Here is a 19,479-nt window from a genome sequence, read left to right on the forward strand (position 1 = left end):
AAAGATGTGATCCAAAGGATGCAAAGGCTTTCTTTTTTTAAAGTCAGGTACAAATGACGTTCTTATCTTGCTGGTTTAAAATCCACTCTGACACCTTGCACCTTTAGGCTTCTTAAAATCTAGAAGTGGTTCGTATATCATCCCTACTGTTTTATAATGTGGACAGGATTGTATTCCAGCCACTTCGAAGCTGATTTGAAATGTCTCACCTTTGATGCTTGATTTGGTTTATTGGTGATTTTCCAGTTTGCAGAAAAAAAAAAGGATAATGAACACACATGCAAAGTGACAACCCAAATTGCACAAGTGATAAACAGGGCAGCTCTCCATTTCACGGCCAATGCTTTGACTACCTATGACAGTCTTAACCCGAAATGATGTGGGTTTGCACTCCATGTTGCTCAAGCCTCATCATACCCTGACATTACAGAAGACCCCATTTGACACACCATTACTCTGTGCACAAAATTAAAGAAGTTTGGAGGCAGGCAGATCAGGTACTTACCCTCGAACTTACCACTCTCATAGACTTTTAAGACCAGTATCCCATCCCCCGCCACAGCTGAGGGACAACAGTCCAGCCAGGGACAAGGAACTTTTTTCAGGTGAAAATTAAATTCAGATCCCAGTCTAATGCCAGGAGGCAATAACCTAGCATTTTTAGGAGGCAACCTTACATGTGAGACAAGACACCAAGTTTCTTAGCCTCCAACCTGTCAACCCCACTGCCAGATAGCCTACCAGTTTCCTCCTGGCTGCTGCAATTCCAGTCTCACTGAATCACCATATTTTCCCATAGTGAATGGGTGATCGATGCCTTTTTGGAGAGACTTCAGATTTCATTTATCCAACCTCCTCCTATTGCCTCATCCCCATTTCATGGACTTGTCATCAGATCAGGAGAAGTATGTTTTTCTATGACATTATATTCAGTAGCTCATTGACAGATGGGCTGTGTAGATGGTACAAAAACCACAATATCCAAGTTTTTATATCAAGCTTTTTCTTATCAGGAAGAAGAATGGCAAGTTGATGCTGATCATCAACCTGACTCACATTAACCAATATATTATGCCACTGAAATTCAAGATGGAATTGCCAAGTTCAACAGGTCTGTCCATGCAGTCAGTCTTGATCTGACGACACATATTTTCATGTCACTCTCTTCCCTGCTTCACAGGAATTTTTTGTGTTTGCTTACTGTGACACAGTTTTAGGTCCTACCTTTTGGTATAAACATCAGCCCCTGGGCTTTTACCAAATTCATGGATTGAATCATCATCCTGTCTCACTCACTTCCATTGGAAGCGACAGTAGTGTACTTGGACAACATCCTCCTTAAACACAAGATAAGTTCTATTCTCCTCAGTGGCAGAAATGATCTCATATCAGTTTAATTATTTAGTGAAATTGGAAATGTCTGATCTTCATGCCAGTGTTTTGTTCATCTGGTTATGAAATTTCTCACCAACCTCAATCTGATATGACTTCACATTTGCATAATCCAGATCATCAAACTCGTTGAGTCAGTTTACAGCAAGACTTGGATTGAGTGAGAGTTGTTGTTGTTTTAGGGTCTAATGCCATTTTTCAGCTCATTTTTCAGCTCAAGAAGCTACTGGTAAGCTTTCTCACTTACCCAAGTTAGCCGAGCCCGGGACTCGAACCCACGCAGACAGAGGTGTGATGGCAGTGATGTGGAATGGTGAGCACTTTAGACCACTCGGCCAATTGGGGCCCTGGTTTTGTGAGTTGATGTAACTGATATTCAGTGGTGCTGTCTTGTGTGCCCCTTTCAGATGACATTGCTGGCCCAATGGCATCCATTTTCAAGACCCATCAATTGAAACGTCATGATCATGCACAAGGTACAGCATTCCTGCATGATTGGCACAACCAATGATAGGGATTCCTTTGGAGAAACCACAAGCAGAAATGACAATTTGTACTGAATTAAGTATAGTTGGAATGCCCACCTTTTGCCAGATATGACTACTGTGACCACGTGAGAGCCATGATATCGACCTCTCCACATCAGCCTTCTTGAAATGAAAGTTATCATCAATGCCATGCAGGGTGAGTGAGTGAACTATCTTTCATTCAGATGCAACAGTTTGGTCGTCCTTTTGACACAACCAGGCTTTGTAACCAAACATAGGTTACTGTCAGTTGGTAAGGGCCCGTCCATTTAGTACATACACATGGAGGGGGGAGGGGGTTAACCCAAATGCATATGCTTGCGTATGGGGGTGGTCTACTAATAATGTACCTGCACATAGGAAAGGGGGGGGTAAAACCTAGATAATAATTTGTCTAATACGTAACCTGTTTGACTGGGTTTAGGCAGCGTTTGAATTTTAGTGGACACTAGACAAATGTTTTAAAGTTGCACAACTTATTTCTTTGATGCAGCCAGCCATTCAACGTTGGTGGACTATCTGTTTTATTAAACATGTTAATATTATGAATCCTTGATTCTTTCTGCATGGATTAAATTTAAGCCATTCTATAGGATACCGGGGGTGTGTGTGTGCGTCAAGCGTACATACACAGGTGGGTGTGTGTAAAAAAAGTATGTATGTGTACGGGGGGGAGGGGGTCAAGCTTTGCCAGATGTTTGCGTACATACTAAATGGATGGCCCCTAATCAGAGTCATTATATTTGCTACCTCTCTTCCACAGATACATCAGATGCAGCAGCCTTGCATGACCATGTTTGCATCCTCAAGGAGTGGCACTTGCAAGCAACTCTTTATCCCTGTAAAGTGTGGAAGCAGTTATCACCCCTCAAGCTCTGCCTTGGCTGAAGTAGGATATATGCTCTGAGTACTTTGAGGTCTCAAAAGATAAAGAGTCACCTCACGAAATTAGAGCGATCTCTGTAACATTTTGATCCAAGACATAATAGAAGCTGTTGGCTGGTGTGCAGAGACAGGCTTTGAATCTGATGGGTCTGGTGGTTGAATCTGATTAGCCCAGTGGTATTGGCCCACCAGACTCTGTTATAAGTCAAAACATCCTATTAGCTTCACTGAATTCACCAGATACATTTTGCCATTAAGAAGATTTAAGTTAACATATTCTTGATTGGATATAGGTCACATGAGCTAAGGCTGTATTGCTTATCAGAGTAGGAGAATGGGGTATCGTTCACAGTTGGAATCCAGCCGTTATGCCCTAGAGGTATACCCAAGGTATATGTTGGATGTTCAGTATTCTCTCCTATTACCTATTCTCTTAAAGTTAATCATGGAACATATTTAAAAGAGAAATTAGATTTTAAGGAAATTATGTTTTTTAAAAGAAACTTACCTGGTCACTTTACTTAAAAAGCATTAAACCACCACACCATGCGAGCATTGTTGTTGGCATATCACTCAACTTATAAACTAGCAATGGCAAAGGGACTTAATGGGAAAGAGTTATAACCTTTTGTCTAATTGAGCTAGAAAATGTTTTGTCCTTTTAATAGAAATGGATTGAGAGTTAGCAGGCTCATATCTCCTAACATTGTGGCTGGGTAAGTATTCTTGAACTAAAATTTGTTTTTTTTATACTATTTAATGTTTTTCAAAGGCTGACCAAAAATAAAATTTTAGTTTTAACTGTTTCCTTTTATTACTTTCTTAAATTTTCAAAATATCGTAGATCAGAAGACCTTATGCAATGACCTGTTGTCTATCATTTGTCATTTGTCTGTCTATTGGCACAAATATGTTATTGCTAATCTTCTACACTGCCTGGAGAATTGCCATTAAACTTTACAAATAGATTAATGCCCAGGTTTTGTTGTTCCCACATGAAATTGGTGCTGCTTTGGACATCAATATAGCTACTACAGTTGCAAAACTGCCAACCCTACTGAAAAAATCAGGAGAATCCTGATTTTTTTATATCTATCTCTCGATTCCCTGCTTCTTAAGAAAAATTCCTGATTTTTCAACTTGAAAAAAGAAAAAAAAATTTCTTTTATTACAAAAACATCATTATTCGTTTCCTTGTTTCTAAATCTGGTTTTTCTGTCTGGTATGTTTCTTAGTACTTTACCATACCATATCCGGCTTGATTTCTGGTTTTCATCTGCCAATACAAAGAGATTGTCTCACAGTGTAGATCTATTTATCCAGCCCCATCAGCAAATCTCAGCATCATAAGGGCTGTTCCAGTAAAACATATAACCCCCAGGGGAAGGCACTTTCAAATTCAACCAACCCACAACAGAAGCAATTTTAAAAAATTATGATCCACCATCAGATGTGTTTTAATCAAGAAACACTGCCCCCTACAGAAATATATTTTTTAATATAATTTCTGGCTATGGGTTAGTGGGCGGTTGAAGCGATTTTAATATTGGGTTGGTGACAGAAGCAATTTAAATGACAGCTGGCTGGAGGTATAATCTACTGAATTCATATACACCATATAATCTACTGCATATTTTTATTTATATTCATTCATTATAATCAGTTTTTTGTCCTTTTGTTTGTTTGTCTGTCAGCCAAGTATGTCTCTGATACTGTGAAATCACAGATTTTCATGGTGGCTTATTATTTGTAGATGTCATTGATCAGTCCCTTAGTACCTACTAATTTTACATCCATGAATACAGATTTTATAATAGATATTTCTATTCAAATACAGAGATCATGAATTTGTATCCTTACTAAGCTCAGTGTTTCCTAAAGTGATCAATATGTCTTGCTATTTTTCTTTGTTCTCAGGCATGCTGCTTTTGATTAGAATAATAGTTAAATCTTGTATTGCTTTAAATGCATGGTCAGATTCTATGATTCTTTGTTATTATTTTTTCCAATAAATGTTTTGGTAAACTTTTATAATTTGTCAGAGAAAAAAAACAATGATTGCCTGTGGAAGTGATGTTGCATCATTTGTCTACTTTTACACTATATCATTTCCTGTACGAACATCTTTTTCAGTTACCGATGTCTTATTTTTACGCCCTGTTGCAAGACTAATATAAAGTTATAACAAAATATAGCAAGTCAAACATTTTTATATCATAGATTTTAAAAAATGGATGAAAGTCAAGGAATCATTTTCCCCAGATCACTCATAAAATCAGTGTCATTGCAGCAAAGGTACTAGTCAATCATTTTTGCCACAGCTGTACGAGTTTACAACTTTTGACTCGAGTAATTTTTGTAGACCATAGAATATCGTCAATTATGCTTTTCTGACAGTTACCTGAAAGTCATTATCAGTTGGTGCAAATGGATTTTTCATGGTAAGCATACGAGATGGAAAAGTCTTGAGCAATCCTGCATCACACACTGCTGAAAAGTTTACATTTTAGCTCATTTAAATTTTCTCTTAACAATGTTCATTGTTCCAACTAGAACTGTTATAACTTATTCAAGCTATATTCGCCAATATCTGATGATATGCATCTGTAATAAAAATTTGTAACAAAGTATGAGAATGCATCAATGTTTTTCAATGATGCATCTGAACTGAGCAACAACCACAATCAACAAACCAAGAAATAAAATTATTCACATCTCTCAGGCAGAAATAGGATATAATCATAATCTACCAAAAGATTTTTAATTTTTTAAATTTGCCAAATATTTTTTCCAATCATACTGATTCAGTGGACATATCACCAGAATGGACAGAAACAGACCAGACGATTAAATCAATTTGATACAGCTTTTAAGTAGCTAAATTCATATTGGTTTAGTTAACTGTACACCCTTTATTGTCTTCCTTTTGATGAAATTTCTTACTGAAGCTAAGAAAAAAAAGAGGCACACTTCTACTCATTATTGTTTTTATTATACTTCTCCATTCCAGCCTGTTCTAATGATCTTCTCACCCCACATACTGTTTGTCTTGTTTATGATATGTATCTAAATTTCTCACTTACTTTTCCTACTACTATACAAATGTTCTGTGAATATGCATGTCAATGTGAAACACAATGGGGAGACTAAATCCAAGATTAAAAACCTCTACATTTCTGGATATATTCTGCTTGGATTCCATATTTCTGTACAAAACTCAAGAGTTCAGGATTCTGCACTAATTCAGTTCCCACTGTAAATTTGTGCAAACACAACGATATTAAAATTTAGTAACTTAAAATGTTGTGTGCTCATGATCAAATTTATATTAGTACATGTATATACACATCTATGACGACGTCTTTTGTGAAGGAAAAAACCCATAACAGCCGCACCATTTTCTGGATCTATACAAATTTGAAATGTGTGCTTTCAATACTGCACCAAAGAGTCAGCTGCTGATTTCAGTAATGAGTTGTCCAAACTCGGGTCTGTAAAGGGATGGAAATTATGTTAATAAAACAATGTCCTTCACTTTTTTCAGTTACAAGTAGGACAAGCTCTCAAAAGATTGTTTTTACTCAAATCTTACTTTCATTATCAACCAATCAGGGACAGTCAAACACATATACACTCTATTTTATCTTCACTGATTTAAAGTATGGTTCTCGTTCTTTCACATCTGTAGTAATGGGAGTCCTTGAACAACTCAATGGTTGTAAGCCTTTTTCGACCATGCTGAATGGACACACTGTAAGATAATGTTCTTCAAGTAACAGAAATACCATGGGATAACCAGAGACCAATAAAATTGAATAGTGAAGTTATCTCCTTTGCAGGGATGCTGCCAGGATTTCAGGATGTACTCTAAGTTTTGTGTGTGTGTGATCTCCAGTGACGAAGTGGTGGTGGTGGGAATAGCCATTGTTAAATATCTCCCTAACACTTAAATATCTGTTACTCTTTCTTACTGTTCCAGCTCTACTAAAATCAAAATTCTCGAAGAGATGTCATCTCTAGTTGTATCGTGATTATTACTGTGATGTCATTGGGCATGGTCACGTGATTGTGGTGGGGTCTTGGTTGGGATGGCATAAAGACTATAGGCTTACTCCATATTTAACAGTTAATTATGATGTTGTCAAAAGAATTAAAAAATTTCTAGCAATTCAGTTTGACTCAGATACTTGATTCATAGTCAATGAACAGGTTCTAATATTGATGTGTTTATTTTGGAGCTATGTTGCTTTCACATTCAAGATTTGGATATACCAAAGGTGAAATTGGTACAGTTACATCCTAAACTATCGTGGCTACTTCAAATGTTATTTAATGTGAGACTCTAATGCAAGAACTCATAGCTTCAGTGATTTTGGGGTTAAAAAAATTAATTTCTTCTCAAACAACTCAATTTGGTGCAGATTACGTTGTTTTTTAATGATACGGTGAGAATTCTTGATGTGTAAAAATTGTACAAGAAATGAACATCAGATCAGAAAATTACTACCATTGGGAAAATACTGATAAGAAGATACAGAAATAATGATATAATTATTTAAGTAGAATGTGTGGTGACAATATGAGCACTAGTTCTACAACTTTGTGCAAAATACATCTTGTTCTATTCTGTTGTTTCTAACAGCACTGTAATATGGCAATAATTTCTGTCCACTTTTTACTTTAGTCCCTTGCTAATTAATAGTTTTAGATTTTACAACACTAAGCACATTTTACCTTTTGACAATAACACATCATTACAGATATTTAGATTGCAAGAAAATAGAAGTTACAATTTTATAAAAAGCACTGGTACCAGTAAGACTAAAGGAGATGGTATAAAAAAAAGAATCAGGATGAACAGATTAGTAGTGTAGTTAAGAATCCATATATCAGAATTGCATCAAGTATTTTTTCATCAATTTCATCATCAGTTAATGATACTGCTTAAAAATGTATTGTACTAGATAATATACTTTTTTAGTTATCCATTTTTCAATACAAATACCAAATGATGGCTTGGAACTAAGTGCCAAAAGTTCTGCAGAAAATACCATCATAATCTATATATATGGAAGAATCGAACATAAACAGGTCAAATTTTATCCATCTTGCTTTGAGTTTACACAGATCAGTCAGTCTCTTATGTTTAATGTCATTTAATTTTTACACATAGAGAGCATGTACATCATTTGGTCATACATCTGCATATGATAACAAAAGTTTGTCTTTTTATTCTTTTGTTGCTCAGTGGTTCTGCCAACTTGAGATCTACACACACTTAATTATGTTGTATGGGGATTCTCTGATGTTCCTTATGAGCATTAATCTGTTAGTTGTTTCTGAATTTAATATGATCCTCCTCCTCGGTTTACACATGTTATTCTGTGCTGTGAACTCCTTTCATTGCCTTCTGTCTGAAACGCATATGCATAACTAGCTTGAACAAGTTACTGTTCTTTATGGTTGTGCAATTTTCAACATCTCACATGTATGTCCCCATGGGTATTCTCTCATGGATATCTCTGTCCCAGAAAAAAATGTTTTGAACCAGAGGTCTCGTTAGGATTTTAAAACTAAGAGTCCATGGCTCCCATTTTAGTCCCATCAGGAAAAGTTGCAGTCCCCTCTCAGAAAACTATGCCAATTATATTAACTATTGGTTGCCATAGAGTTTAATTTCTTCATTCTTTATAACACTGACATAGCTCTTGCTTGTCCATCAGAGAATTTTTTCGATCCAAGGGAGGTCTTATTCAAAGCACTAAGCTAGGCAATACACACTTTCATATACTTGGCTAATGTCCCTTTCAACTTTCAAACTATCAGTTCTAGCAACTTTAGCCCTCTCCTGAATCCCACAATCTTCGTCAGTTTGCCGTTGAACCCCAAAATACTCATTCAGGTCTATGTCTCAACACGTCATGATTTTGAGGTCACGTGCACTGCTTATTCCGTTACATTCGGAAATGAACACAAGAAGTTGTTTATTTGATGTACTGTTATAAATGACCACATGTACATCTCTGGGTATTTCTACCTCTGAATTCAAGCACTGTAAATATCAGTAGATTTTCCCAGCCAGCTGCCAGTCAAAGCCTTTGATCTCGCCGCATAGCGATTGCAGCATGTTTTTTTGATGTATTCTTATAATGGTGATGATGTGGGGGGGGGGGGGGCTTTCAACCACTAAATTCTGTCATTGTAAATATCATCACAGCTAACTGATCAACACATTTTCCCACTATGCAGGTGACTGAAGCAGGACTGGCAAGTATTTGAATTTACCACCCGCTTAAATAAAAAAATTGGCGTCCAAGTACGTGTGATTATAAGCGTTTCCGAGACCTCTGTCAGTTTTCACTAACATCAACCCTGCCAAAGATTCACTTCCTTGAATCAGTGTTTTGCTGCTTCTTATGCCAGATTTTTGTCTTCCATATTGCTGTATTAGGGTTTTAAGTCCAACATTCCCATAGTCTGCTTGTTTAGACATCAGTATATTTAATAAATATAACGGGCATATTATCCATCCAACACGTACATCGGACTCACACTCAACATCAATTTTGGGCTCAAAATCACTCACTGGTATTTCCAGTGACATTTTTCCAATGTCCAACAGACCGATATACATGAAATTCATTGTCATCATAGCTATCACCAGCCAGTATTTGCCAACTGAAAAACGTCATCTGAAGATAAACTGTGTTGTGATTCAACCGTTTTGGTTTCCTGTGTGGCCGTTATTGGAAACACGCATTTGTAAAACTTCCACTTTGAAAGTAAGGCTAAAACTCCATAAGATGCTTGTTCCAGGGCCAATGAATGAATCAAATTTTGTTTAACAGCCATTCATATTGAACCGAAGTATCCAGATAGCTGGATGTTGCATCAAGCATTGTGAGACAGCTGCGGCAGCGCGAATTACGTCGCGAAATGCACTTTTGAACTTTAAATAAATGGAAGGAAACTGCATAGAGAGCTTCAGCTGTACCAAAGCTACAATTTAGACGCAGAATTGAATATGGAAAGAGCAGATCATCACTGGGTTGCTCTCAGGAGAAAAAAGGATGGATCTGGCAAACTGTTGTTTCCAACCCTTGGGAGAGTAATGTTATCAGTACTTTCAATACCGCACAGCATGAGCAAGCTGAGAGTTCAATCTCAATGGTCAGAAAAAAACAGAACTAGCCAAAGACCCAGCCTGTCAGCATCAACCCTGAAAGCTATTCTTGTTAGCAAATTTGGCACCCAAGGATAAATAAATTATGAACTTTTGCAGAAATGCAACTCTGCAACATACAATGGACTGAAATAACAAAAGTAGACATCTTTATCATGATATATACACCTTCCTCTTGTACCTCCTGATTTTTAATGGTGATTTTCCTCATTTTGGTTTTTTCAGTGTTGGCAGGTCTGCAGTTGCCATGTTGAAAATTTGGTGATCACTATGACCCCTGACCTGATCATCATATCAACTTCAGGTTTTCACTGAAAGACTTCTTATGGTGTCTAAATAGTCCTAAATGAAAATAGTGCTGAATTTACATTTATTATGGCCACCAAAGCAGCCATCTTGAAAATCTAATTATCAAAACTGCTTCTGAGCATAAACTTATATCGAGATGAGGTGTTTACCAGAAGGTTTCTTACATTGTCTAGTTGATGCAAAATGACAATTATGTCTATCTAACCTCCAATATTTCTACTATGGTGGCCATTTTGAAAACAATATTATCACAATTTCTTTGAAACAGAAAGGCAGATCTGTGTGGAGTTTTCACCAACAGATTTTTATATGATATCTGTTTGATTTTTAATAAAAATGGTTCTGATCTCACATTCAATATGGCCACTATGATAATCATGTTGAAATGGTTATTATCACTTCTACTGACACAGGGATTTCACCAGAATGACTCACCCTCTTGGAATAGGGGTGGGTTGTAGAATATGCTCAACGTGTCTGTTCACATATCATAAGAGGTATCTGAGTGGAGCCAAGGCAGTTAAATACATGTACTCTTGTTCCTGGACTATGACAAAGGATAAAACCTCTGAGGAAGAGTTACGTCTAGGACGAATGATTATGAAAATCCTCCAAATGTTTGATATTTCCAGCAGTTTTCAAGTCTATCTGGGTAATGTCATACAAAATATCAAAATTATGTGAATCTTTCAGGAAGAATGCACTACTTTTAAGTGTTAAAAAGAAAGTTATGTAAAAATTCAGGTTGTCACTTGGCAGATATGTTATCCTTGTGCAATTGTGGAACTTGTCACATATTTCCTTTTGTCACATGCTCAAATCTGGTTACTAAAGAAAAGGTTAGGAGAGCACATGTAGCTGAGGCTAGCTTGATGAGACAACACCTTAAATGGCAAATCGAGTTAAAACTCTTACTCTTTTCATTTTGTAAGCAGTAATACTTCTAATAACAGCCAAAGTACAGATGTTTGCATTGACTGGGATGAAAGAAATTATGTGGCTTATCACATATAAGATGGCGCTAGTGATACTCTGACTAAAGACGGCAGCACCGAAACTTAAATTTCATATGTCGAGAGAGAAAAAAATACTTATTTGATTCAGAATGGAAGAAAATTGAACATAGCTTGAAATGAATGAAGTGTGTGTGTGTAAGTATGATGTGGATTTTTAACATAGCTTTAACAATTGTTCAGTGATAATGCTATAATACCTGCATTGTGGCAGTTTATTGTGATGTAGCATCATGTCCCACCCAGTCACATTATCCTGACACCAGGCTGACCAGTCTTAACATTAATCTCTTAATGCTGAGCGCCAAGAAAAGCAACTGTCAGTACCATTTTTATAAGTCTTTGGTATGACTTGGCTGGGTTTCGAACATGTGACCTGCATCAGAGGCGGATGCTCTAACCACTAAGCCACTTGAGAAGTTCAAATGAATGAATAAAAAATGAAAAACACTGGATGCTTTTTAGTGGGGTGTGAAACTGGCAAAGAAAATTCATTCACACCTACAAATACTCATTTAAGAGTGTCAACCCTTGACAGACATGTTGAATTACCAGCTTACAAATAGTTGATTAAGGATTCATGAAAATGGTTAAAGTACATGCATGACAGCTACAGTGTGACACACGGGAAATGTTTCATAAGAGCAAAGAATGGACAGACAACACAATTTGCACAATTTCTGTCAAACAGTTTCAGTGGATGATTGTTTCTTATTATGTAATACATTCTGAATCTTAAGTAAAATTTGTCTAGATGAAGCCCATAGTTTTATTCTTTAATGGTACATGCATAGAGAAAATACTGTTATTAGAAAACACAAGACTTGGATTTAAGCTTCAAGTGATTTTCTTATTGCATTCTTCTGTTTTTGTTTAGTTTTCCAGATCTGCAAGATGCCAAAAGGTATGTACTAATATTTCAGTATTTATTAGTAAGGTGGAGTGTAGTATGTAATATTTTTTGAACCGGTCCAAACCTGATTCACAATAGAGCAAAGGTCAGTCAATCATTTCTGCCTCTATCACACTCCTTGTAGTCGAAAAACACAAAATGACTGAAGCAGTTTCCTAACATCCTTGAGTATGGAAATTCGATATGTGGCAACCTGATTATTCTAGATTTCAGTTTTCACTTTAATTTAACACATTAACCCCTGGCGACGAGTATACTCGTCGTACTTTACACCCCTGATCTCCCGCGAGCCTCGCTAAAGTGGCGGAGTTTGCATAGCTTGTCTCCCGAGCGCCGAGTTTAAGAGGCAGTATTTAGCAAGGCCTTTCTCCCGCACGACGAGTTAACTCGGCGCAAACCATTGGTTGATTTAAAGCCATTTCCTACTAATGCAGGCAGTTTAACCAATCAAATTTTAGCTTACATAGATAGAGCGCACATTGCTGAACAGCGGGAAATTTTTTTCACTTCGATATCAGTTGATTTAGTGAAAATATTTCGATTTTAAATTGATGCAAATTGATGAGAATCAACCTCTATGAGCAGACTTTTACTTGACGGATTCTGATGGAGAATTTTCTGGATTTTAATCAGACGAGATTGATAGTGACATCGAAAAAGCTACTGAAAATAACAGCGGTAGTGACGAAAATGAGAATGTTGAAGCGGAATAAGAAAATGAAAGTAGAGCTGATCGATCTTAAATGATAAAACACACATTGACAAGATGCTATACAAAGGACCAGCAACGGATTTAGACCCTGATGCAAATGCATTTGATTTCGTGGAGCTTCTTTTTCTTTTGACTAATTGTTAAATAAATGTTTGGGAAATATACGTTGTTAACATGAGTGTTCATATTTCAAGGTTTGTAAAGTGTTTTATTAGTTTTAAAAATTTCAGTGAGAGTTCTTAGGAAGAAAGGTAAGTAAAGAGCAAGTAAAATATGCCCATTTGTGTACAGTATTCACAGGATGTTTAGTTTACAAGAGACGACAAGTGGAATTTTTGTGTACATAAAATATAATTATTTCATGTGTTGATGGTGTTAATAATTCTTTGTGAATTCATAATGGATTTTATGGATTATTCACGGCAAGAGAAGCAAATTGGCAAGTACATCATTTGTTTTCACCATCATGCATTAGTTTTATTTCTGCATGTAGCATGAAATTTATACCATTATGTATGTAAGTTTATTGAGAACTGCCGTGCCAAATTTCAGCTGAATTAAATGAACACAAATAAAATAATAACAATTTTATTGCAAGTAGCCCCCTCTATAAAAATCTGCAATCCAATTGCTGTCAGCTAGTCTCAGGGATACAGGCACTGGAAAGGCTAACACTGCTCTAGGTGATCTCTGCAAGTATGCTTCAGGGGACTGCCTAGCTGTTTGGCTCAGGGGTTAATGTGTTAACTGTTCTGAAAATCAATAGTCATCCAAACTCTTTGATTCTATTCACATTTTTAACCTCAGTCAGCCAACCCGCCAATAAATATGGTTACATTTTAGACTGGATTCTTCACTGACTGATGATAATATTCAACAGTCTTCCTTAGTGTTGTGTATATTTGATTTAATTATATCTGATATAATATATATTTATTTTAATTTAATTGTTTGTCAGTTTTAATTTGTTTAAAGTTTTCTTTACATGATATTGTAATGTAAATTTATTCACTAGAGATGATACTTTTTTATTTTGAAAATAGTTTGACCTTGACTGTTAGTTTATAAACACTAGGTGTTGATCTAAATCCTGCCTTGGTTCAGAATTTGTAGCAACCTTCATAAACAAATTCTTTTTAATTTTAGAATGATTGGTTGTTTCCAAGGTCATGATTGGGCCTTGTCTTTAAGATATAAATAATTTTCTTTATTTTTTATTTCTTTGAGTAAAAATGATTGGTTTTCGTCAGGGTCACACTGGGTAAACATGAGCTGTAACAAGTATTTCTTCTAGAAGATGATCACGTGACCCTTATTTACATTTTAGAAAGCCCATATAACCCATGTTTTGGAGAATTAATCAGGAGAAGTTGGGCAGTTAAACTGTTGTAGTGTTTGGAGTTATTTCATATTACTTTGATTGGAGTTATTTCAAACTACTTGGATTCAAAAGGATTAATTCTGTTATTTTTCTGGAAAATACATGTGCTTATGTAATATTGTGGAACAAGGACAGTATTTTATAAAAATTTATTCAGCTATCAGAAACCGCAGTGATAATTTTTATTTCTACAAGGAACTGTAGACTTTAATATTACAGATTGCAGCATACGTCATTGTTTTCCATCTTGGATTCTTCGTCTGGTTTCGAACATGAAATCACTAGAACATTTTGTTATTAGGACTGCTAAAATTTATTCTTGGATAATTCTCAGATTATTTTTGGATTTGATTCTATAAAACCGTAAGATCATATTTTTTGTAATTTTCACAGAATTTTTCCAGGGAAATAAATTATTGTATTTTGTGTTACTGTTTATTCAAGCCTAAACAAGTGACATAAGAATTAGTGTGCCACAAGCTTGCATCATTTCACCTCTGCATCATATGTGAGCTCACTGTATCCATCCACAACCCTTAATCTCTATTTGCTTTGAGAAACTTCGGTATGATAAATAGAACCGAACTAATTGCAGATGCAGGAAGATCATTTTCTAAGCTGAGAAGAATCAGCAAGATATTTGGGAAAGTTTAAATATCTTGTTTCATATGAGTGCCAAGACGAATGCAAATAACATTTATTTTACCTTTGACCTCAGCCCCCCCTCCCCAAACTATTAAGAAAAGTAAAGACAGCATCTATTTAAAAGAATTATTCACTTCTTTCTAAATTACAGGAGAATACTTAATAACACTAACATAATTTTTATAAATATAAACAAATAGCATTATCTTACAGGTTAGAGAATTTTAATTTGTACTCTAACCTGTATAATAATGCTATTTATTTGGCGATGAGATTGGACAAGGCTAAGTCTACCAACTAAATGTATTGTTTCAGTATAATAAATGCTTTAAAGAAAACAGATGCTTTTTTATCAAAGATAAATTTTCAGAATTTTATATTGGTTTATATGAAAGTTAACTCACTCTCAGTTAGACAACATCACATTTTTAGGTCACTTGCATTGACCCCTGCCCCTATTTTAGTCCACATGCAACCCCCAACCGTCTAGGAATGTGGCCGGTATGTAATAATAAACAGTTGGACCGATAGTTTTCGATTTGAAGATATGATTGAGATACTTGACACAAATCTGCATTTTAGATATGAGTACTTACGTTAAACAGTGACATTATCCTTCTACCTTAGTAGTGCTGAATTACAGATGTAATGAAATTAAAAACAGTAGTGAAACAATAGATTTAATTTGATTCAAGAAGAGTTACCAACGTTTAAAAATATCCTCTACAAGGAAGTTTACAGTTTTCATAGACCTAAAAACATCTGCAAATTCACTTAATAGCAATGATTTGAATAGTAAAGTGTAAGGTGTTAGGCTGGATATTTATTTATATGATGTATTGAAGAAAAATGACACATTGCAGTTTATTTATTTACTGGTATATTGATTATCAGAACCCAGCAAATTCTGCACCTCATCTGAAGACTGATGTCCCAATTTACTAAGTGATTTGCTGTCATGAAGAAAGGAGATACCAAACATCTGAATTTGTGTATCGTTTTCATTGAGGGATAAGAACTGTCACTAGGTACTGATAAGGTTTCCGTGTTAGGGTTATGTGTATGTGTATTGTGTCTTTAACTTTTGGTTCATGACTGTAGATTGCAATGAGTTATAAAAAGGTATTTACTAGGTTTAAACTAGGCCTTAATTGAACAACTTTACAAGTTTTGGATAAATTCCCATCAGGTCGGTTGTGTTGTGACATAAGTCGGGTAGAAGGAATTGCGACTTGTAGTCATGGAGATGTATATGAAGAGAGAATCAATTTCTAAGTCTGTGTTCTTAGTTTAAAAATGGCATATATATATTAAATTTTGTGTTTGGATTTAATTGGATAGGAATCATTAATTTTTTTTGTTGGAGAGTTTGTGTATAATGATCTGGACTAAAGCAACATTTTAAGATTATTGTAAATTCACTCAAAGGAGTTTTTGACAATGCCATTGTTATACATTAAGACTGGACACTTTATATTGGCATATCAGCACATTTGAGACCTGGAATTTATTCAGAACTCTCTAGTCTTTTGGACATGTGATTAACGTTTTAAGATTATTCTGATCTCTTTCACTGTATTATAAGTTTCTCATAAAGTTTCATTTTGTAACTCACAGAATTTAATTATTTAAATTTTACAAAACCTGATGGATTTGCCAATTTTATTTACTTATTTTGGACCATAGAGTCGTAACAATTAGATGATACTCAAGAAATACATATATTACAGGTAAAGGTGTCAGGAATCGGGTGGCTTTAGAAAAAGGGATATTGCCACCACTATTGTCACCACAAATACAAATGACCAGTAAGTACATAATCACTTTCATACTAGGTGATTACTACAGGGTTCTCATGCTACTGGTAAATTGGGAAAAATTAGGAGAAAGAATAGTTTTGTTCCTGACCAGGAATAGCCCTTAGATGTTGCAAATATTGATGAAAGTTGGTAGAAAACTAGAAATTTTCAGCCATCACCATCACTAGATGACAGGAAAACATAACTGAGTCATAACTGAACAGCAGATTGTGACTTCATTTGATTTGAATTCTTGCTGGAAGTCTTGGTGGTTGAAGATCTCTTAAGTCATTTGAATTACATTTGCTGTTTGGATCATTTTGGTGCATGTCCTAATGTAGTCACTCCAAGTGCTTGGGTGGCTAGATTGGTCAAGTGGACTGGTTACCCTTTAATCCACTACATATTTACATATTTTCCTATATGGAAGATGAGATAACCAGTCTAGCATCATTCTGTACCAATACATCTGCATTGTGATCTTGGTATTAGAGAAAAGTAAAATAGCATATCTTCCCCAGTTCCCCTTTTGATACGTAAATGTAATGAAAATCCATTGTATTAAATCTTGGTTTAGTATTTGATACGTAACACTGGTAAAAAGATGTCAAGCATTATCATCAAAAGCATCCTTTGACAACTCCAGCTACCTTTGCAGTGAATTTTACTAGCAAACCTTGCTAAATGCCGAATCCCATGTTCTCTGTGTCCTTGACAATGACCTTATTAATTATTCAGTCCATAAAAAAAATGCATTGAAAGTAGATATTAGGGCACCAGACATAAGCAGGGTTCAGGACAACACCTTGTCTCTCATCTTGACTTTGTTGAACATGTCTGTGCCAAGGAAAACATGATTTTTTACTCATCCTTGGGCTAAGCAGATGCAGATTTGCAACTTAAGATTATTGGTGCACATTTTCTACCTTTAATAATCTCTGAATCTCAACACTGCATCTAGCATATGATAATTATTGATTGCTTTCAGTGCCTATTTACCAGTTCAGAATATGTCACAAAGAAAGCCAAACTTGTTAGTAAAATGGGTTGTGATCATGAAAATGAAAGGTTCATAGTGTTGATAATGAATGAAAATGCCTTTAGTATCAGTCTGCAAGACTCCTGCATCAGTTGCCAATGTTTTATCAAGAACAGTAAGTGTACTGTGTTGAGTAAATGGATGGCATGGACAGGTATCAGTTGCACACTCACATGTCCTAGTAGTTATACTTTATTATAGTGATACATTCCATGGTTTCTTACATGGTCATGTCAAATTCAGATCTTAAGAGAGTCTCAAAATAGAAACAACTTCTGATTTTAAAATGCATATTTTCTAAGCCAAAGTGTTTTTTATTTCTGTTGAGTGATAGTAAAATAAGTGGAGTGGACCTTGAAAAAGTTATTTTCTTCAAGGGAAAAAACCTTGAAAAGACATTTAAATTTTCGTTTCAGAAGTTGTGGGAACCCTGTTACTAACCCCTTAAATCCCTTCAATTTGCAGCATCCTTATAGACCTTAACATAGTAGAAATTCCAGGGTGATGGTACAAATTCAAATTCTTATAAAACTTTTTAATTGTTTATTTAATAAATTCTTGCCAATCTTCATGAGCAAATCAGTTGTTTTTAACTTTGTTTCAAACTAATTGTAGATGTACATTTTTTTCTGTAAAATGTCTTTAATAACCCATTACCTCATGCAAGCTTCTTTGGACGCCTCTACTCCATTCGCATGGAAGTGCCTTTTGACGCCTCTACGCCATTTGCATGGAAGCACCTTTTGACGCCTGCTGTAAACATCAGCCATTTTGAGCTGGTTTTCATAGCACCACCTTCGGGGAAAACCCCCCCATTAGATACTACATTCATTTCTTTGAATGACAATTGCATCAGATCACGTGGTCACTGTTTATGCACTGGTCGATATCTGCTATTTAAAGTAACTGGGTCTTAATCTCCACTTCCCAAAATGGCAGTTGCGGATTTCATTCAATACTTACAAAGTTTTCATGATTAGAATCACAACTATGAAAGATTCAATAACTTAGGTAAAGGCTCTGATATTGATGAAGGCAGCAGTTAGATTTTATAAATTATCAAATTCAGATGACTTAGTGATGTAGACGCAGACGAAAAACTTGTTAATTTCGAGTATGAGAAATGGCAGCTACGGTTGGTCACGCAGCCTCACTGACATGACGTTGAACGAGTTCTCTCAAGATTTTAAAGCACATAAAAATTCTTCCATAAAAAATAGTTACACAGCTATAACAATCAGACTTTACTCTTAAATTTTTCCACATATAGTAGATGTGTACCAGAAATGTAAAATGGTTGAAATTGCTGTTAAACATAACATACACTACATTGCTTAACAGCTCACAGGCAGACCTATGCGTATGGGGTCGACTAGGTAGCAGGTGTTCTGTTTATAACGCGCTTCACTTTGTCACTATGCTTTATGAGGTAAAGGGATAATTTATGCAAAAATATACTACTTTTTCACCTTGCGCTTTCCATCTTGCTTTGCTCATAGTTTAATACAATGATTGCATCTTTTCCATGTCCCTCTCAATCTAGTTTCTTCTTTGAATATGTTATCCATTCATAATACCTTAGGAGAACAACAACTGCCTCACAAATCCAGCCCTCCCAGATGCTATTTTTAGCTAAAGGGAGCTAAAGGTTGTATGCCAACCTATTTGGCTGTCAGAGTGA

The 19,479-nt window shown here is 35.6% G+C and overlaps 1 protein-coding gene across 1 annotated transcript in view; it reads left to right on the forward strand.

The window, feature by feature from the left end:
- Positions 1-19,479, forward strand: part of LOC149773104 (uncharacterized) — a 138,013-nt gene that overhangs the window by 114,827 nt on the left and 3,707 nt on the right. Inside the window, exons 8-10 of the mRNA XM_089946817.1 lie at positions 12,187-12,213; positions 16,691-16,824; positions 17,748-17,913. Of these exons, the coding sequence (XP_089802943.1) occupies positions 12,187-12,213; positions 16,691-16,824; positions 17,748-17,913 (327 nt within the window). The remainder of the gene's footprint in view (positions 1-12,186; positions 12,214-16,690; positions 16,825-17,747; positions 17,914-19,479) is intronic.

This window comes from Sinohyriopsis cumingii, unplaced genomic scaffold (genome assembly GCF_028554795.1).
Source record: "Sinohyriopsis cumingii isolate HCF-2022 unplaced genomic scaffold, ASM2855479v2 utg000898l, whole genome shotgun sequence".
NCBI classification, from domain to species: domain Eukaryota; kingdom Metazoa; phylum Mollusca; class Bivalvia; order Unionida; family Unionidae; genus Sinohyriopsis; species Sinohyriopsis cumingii.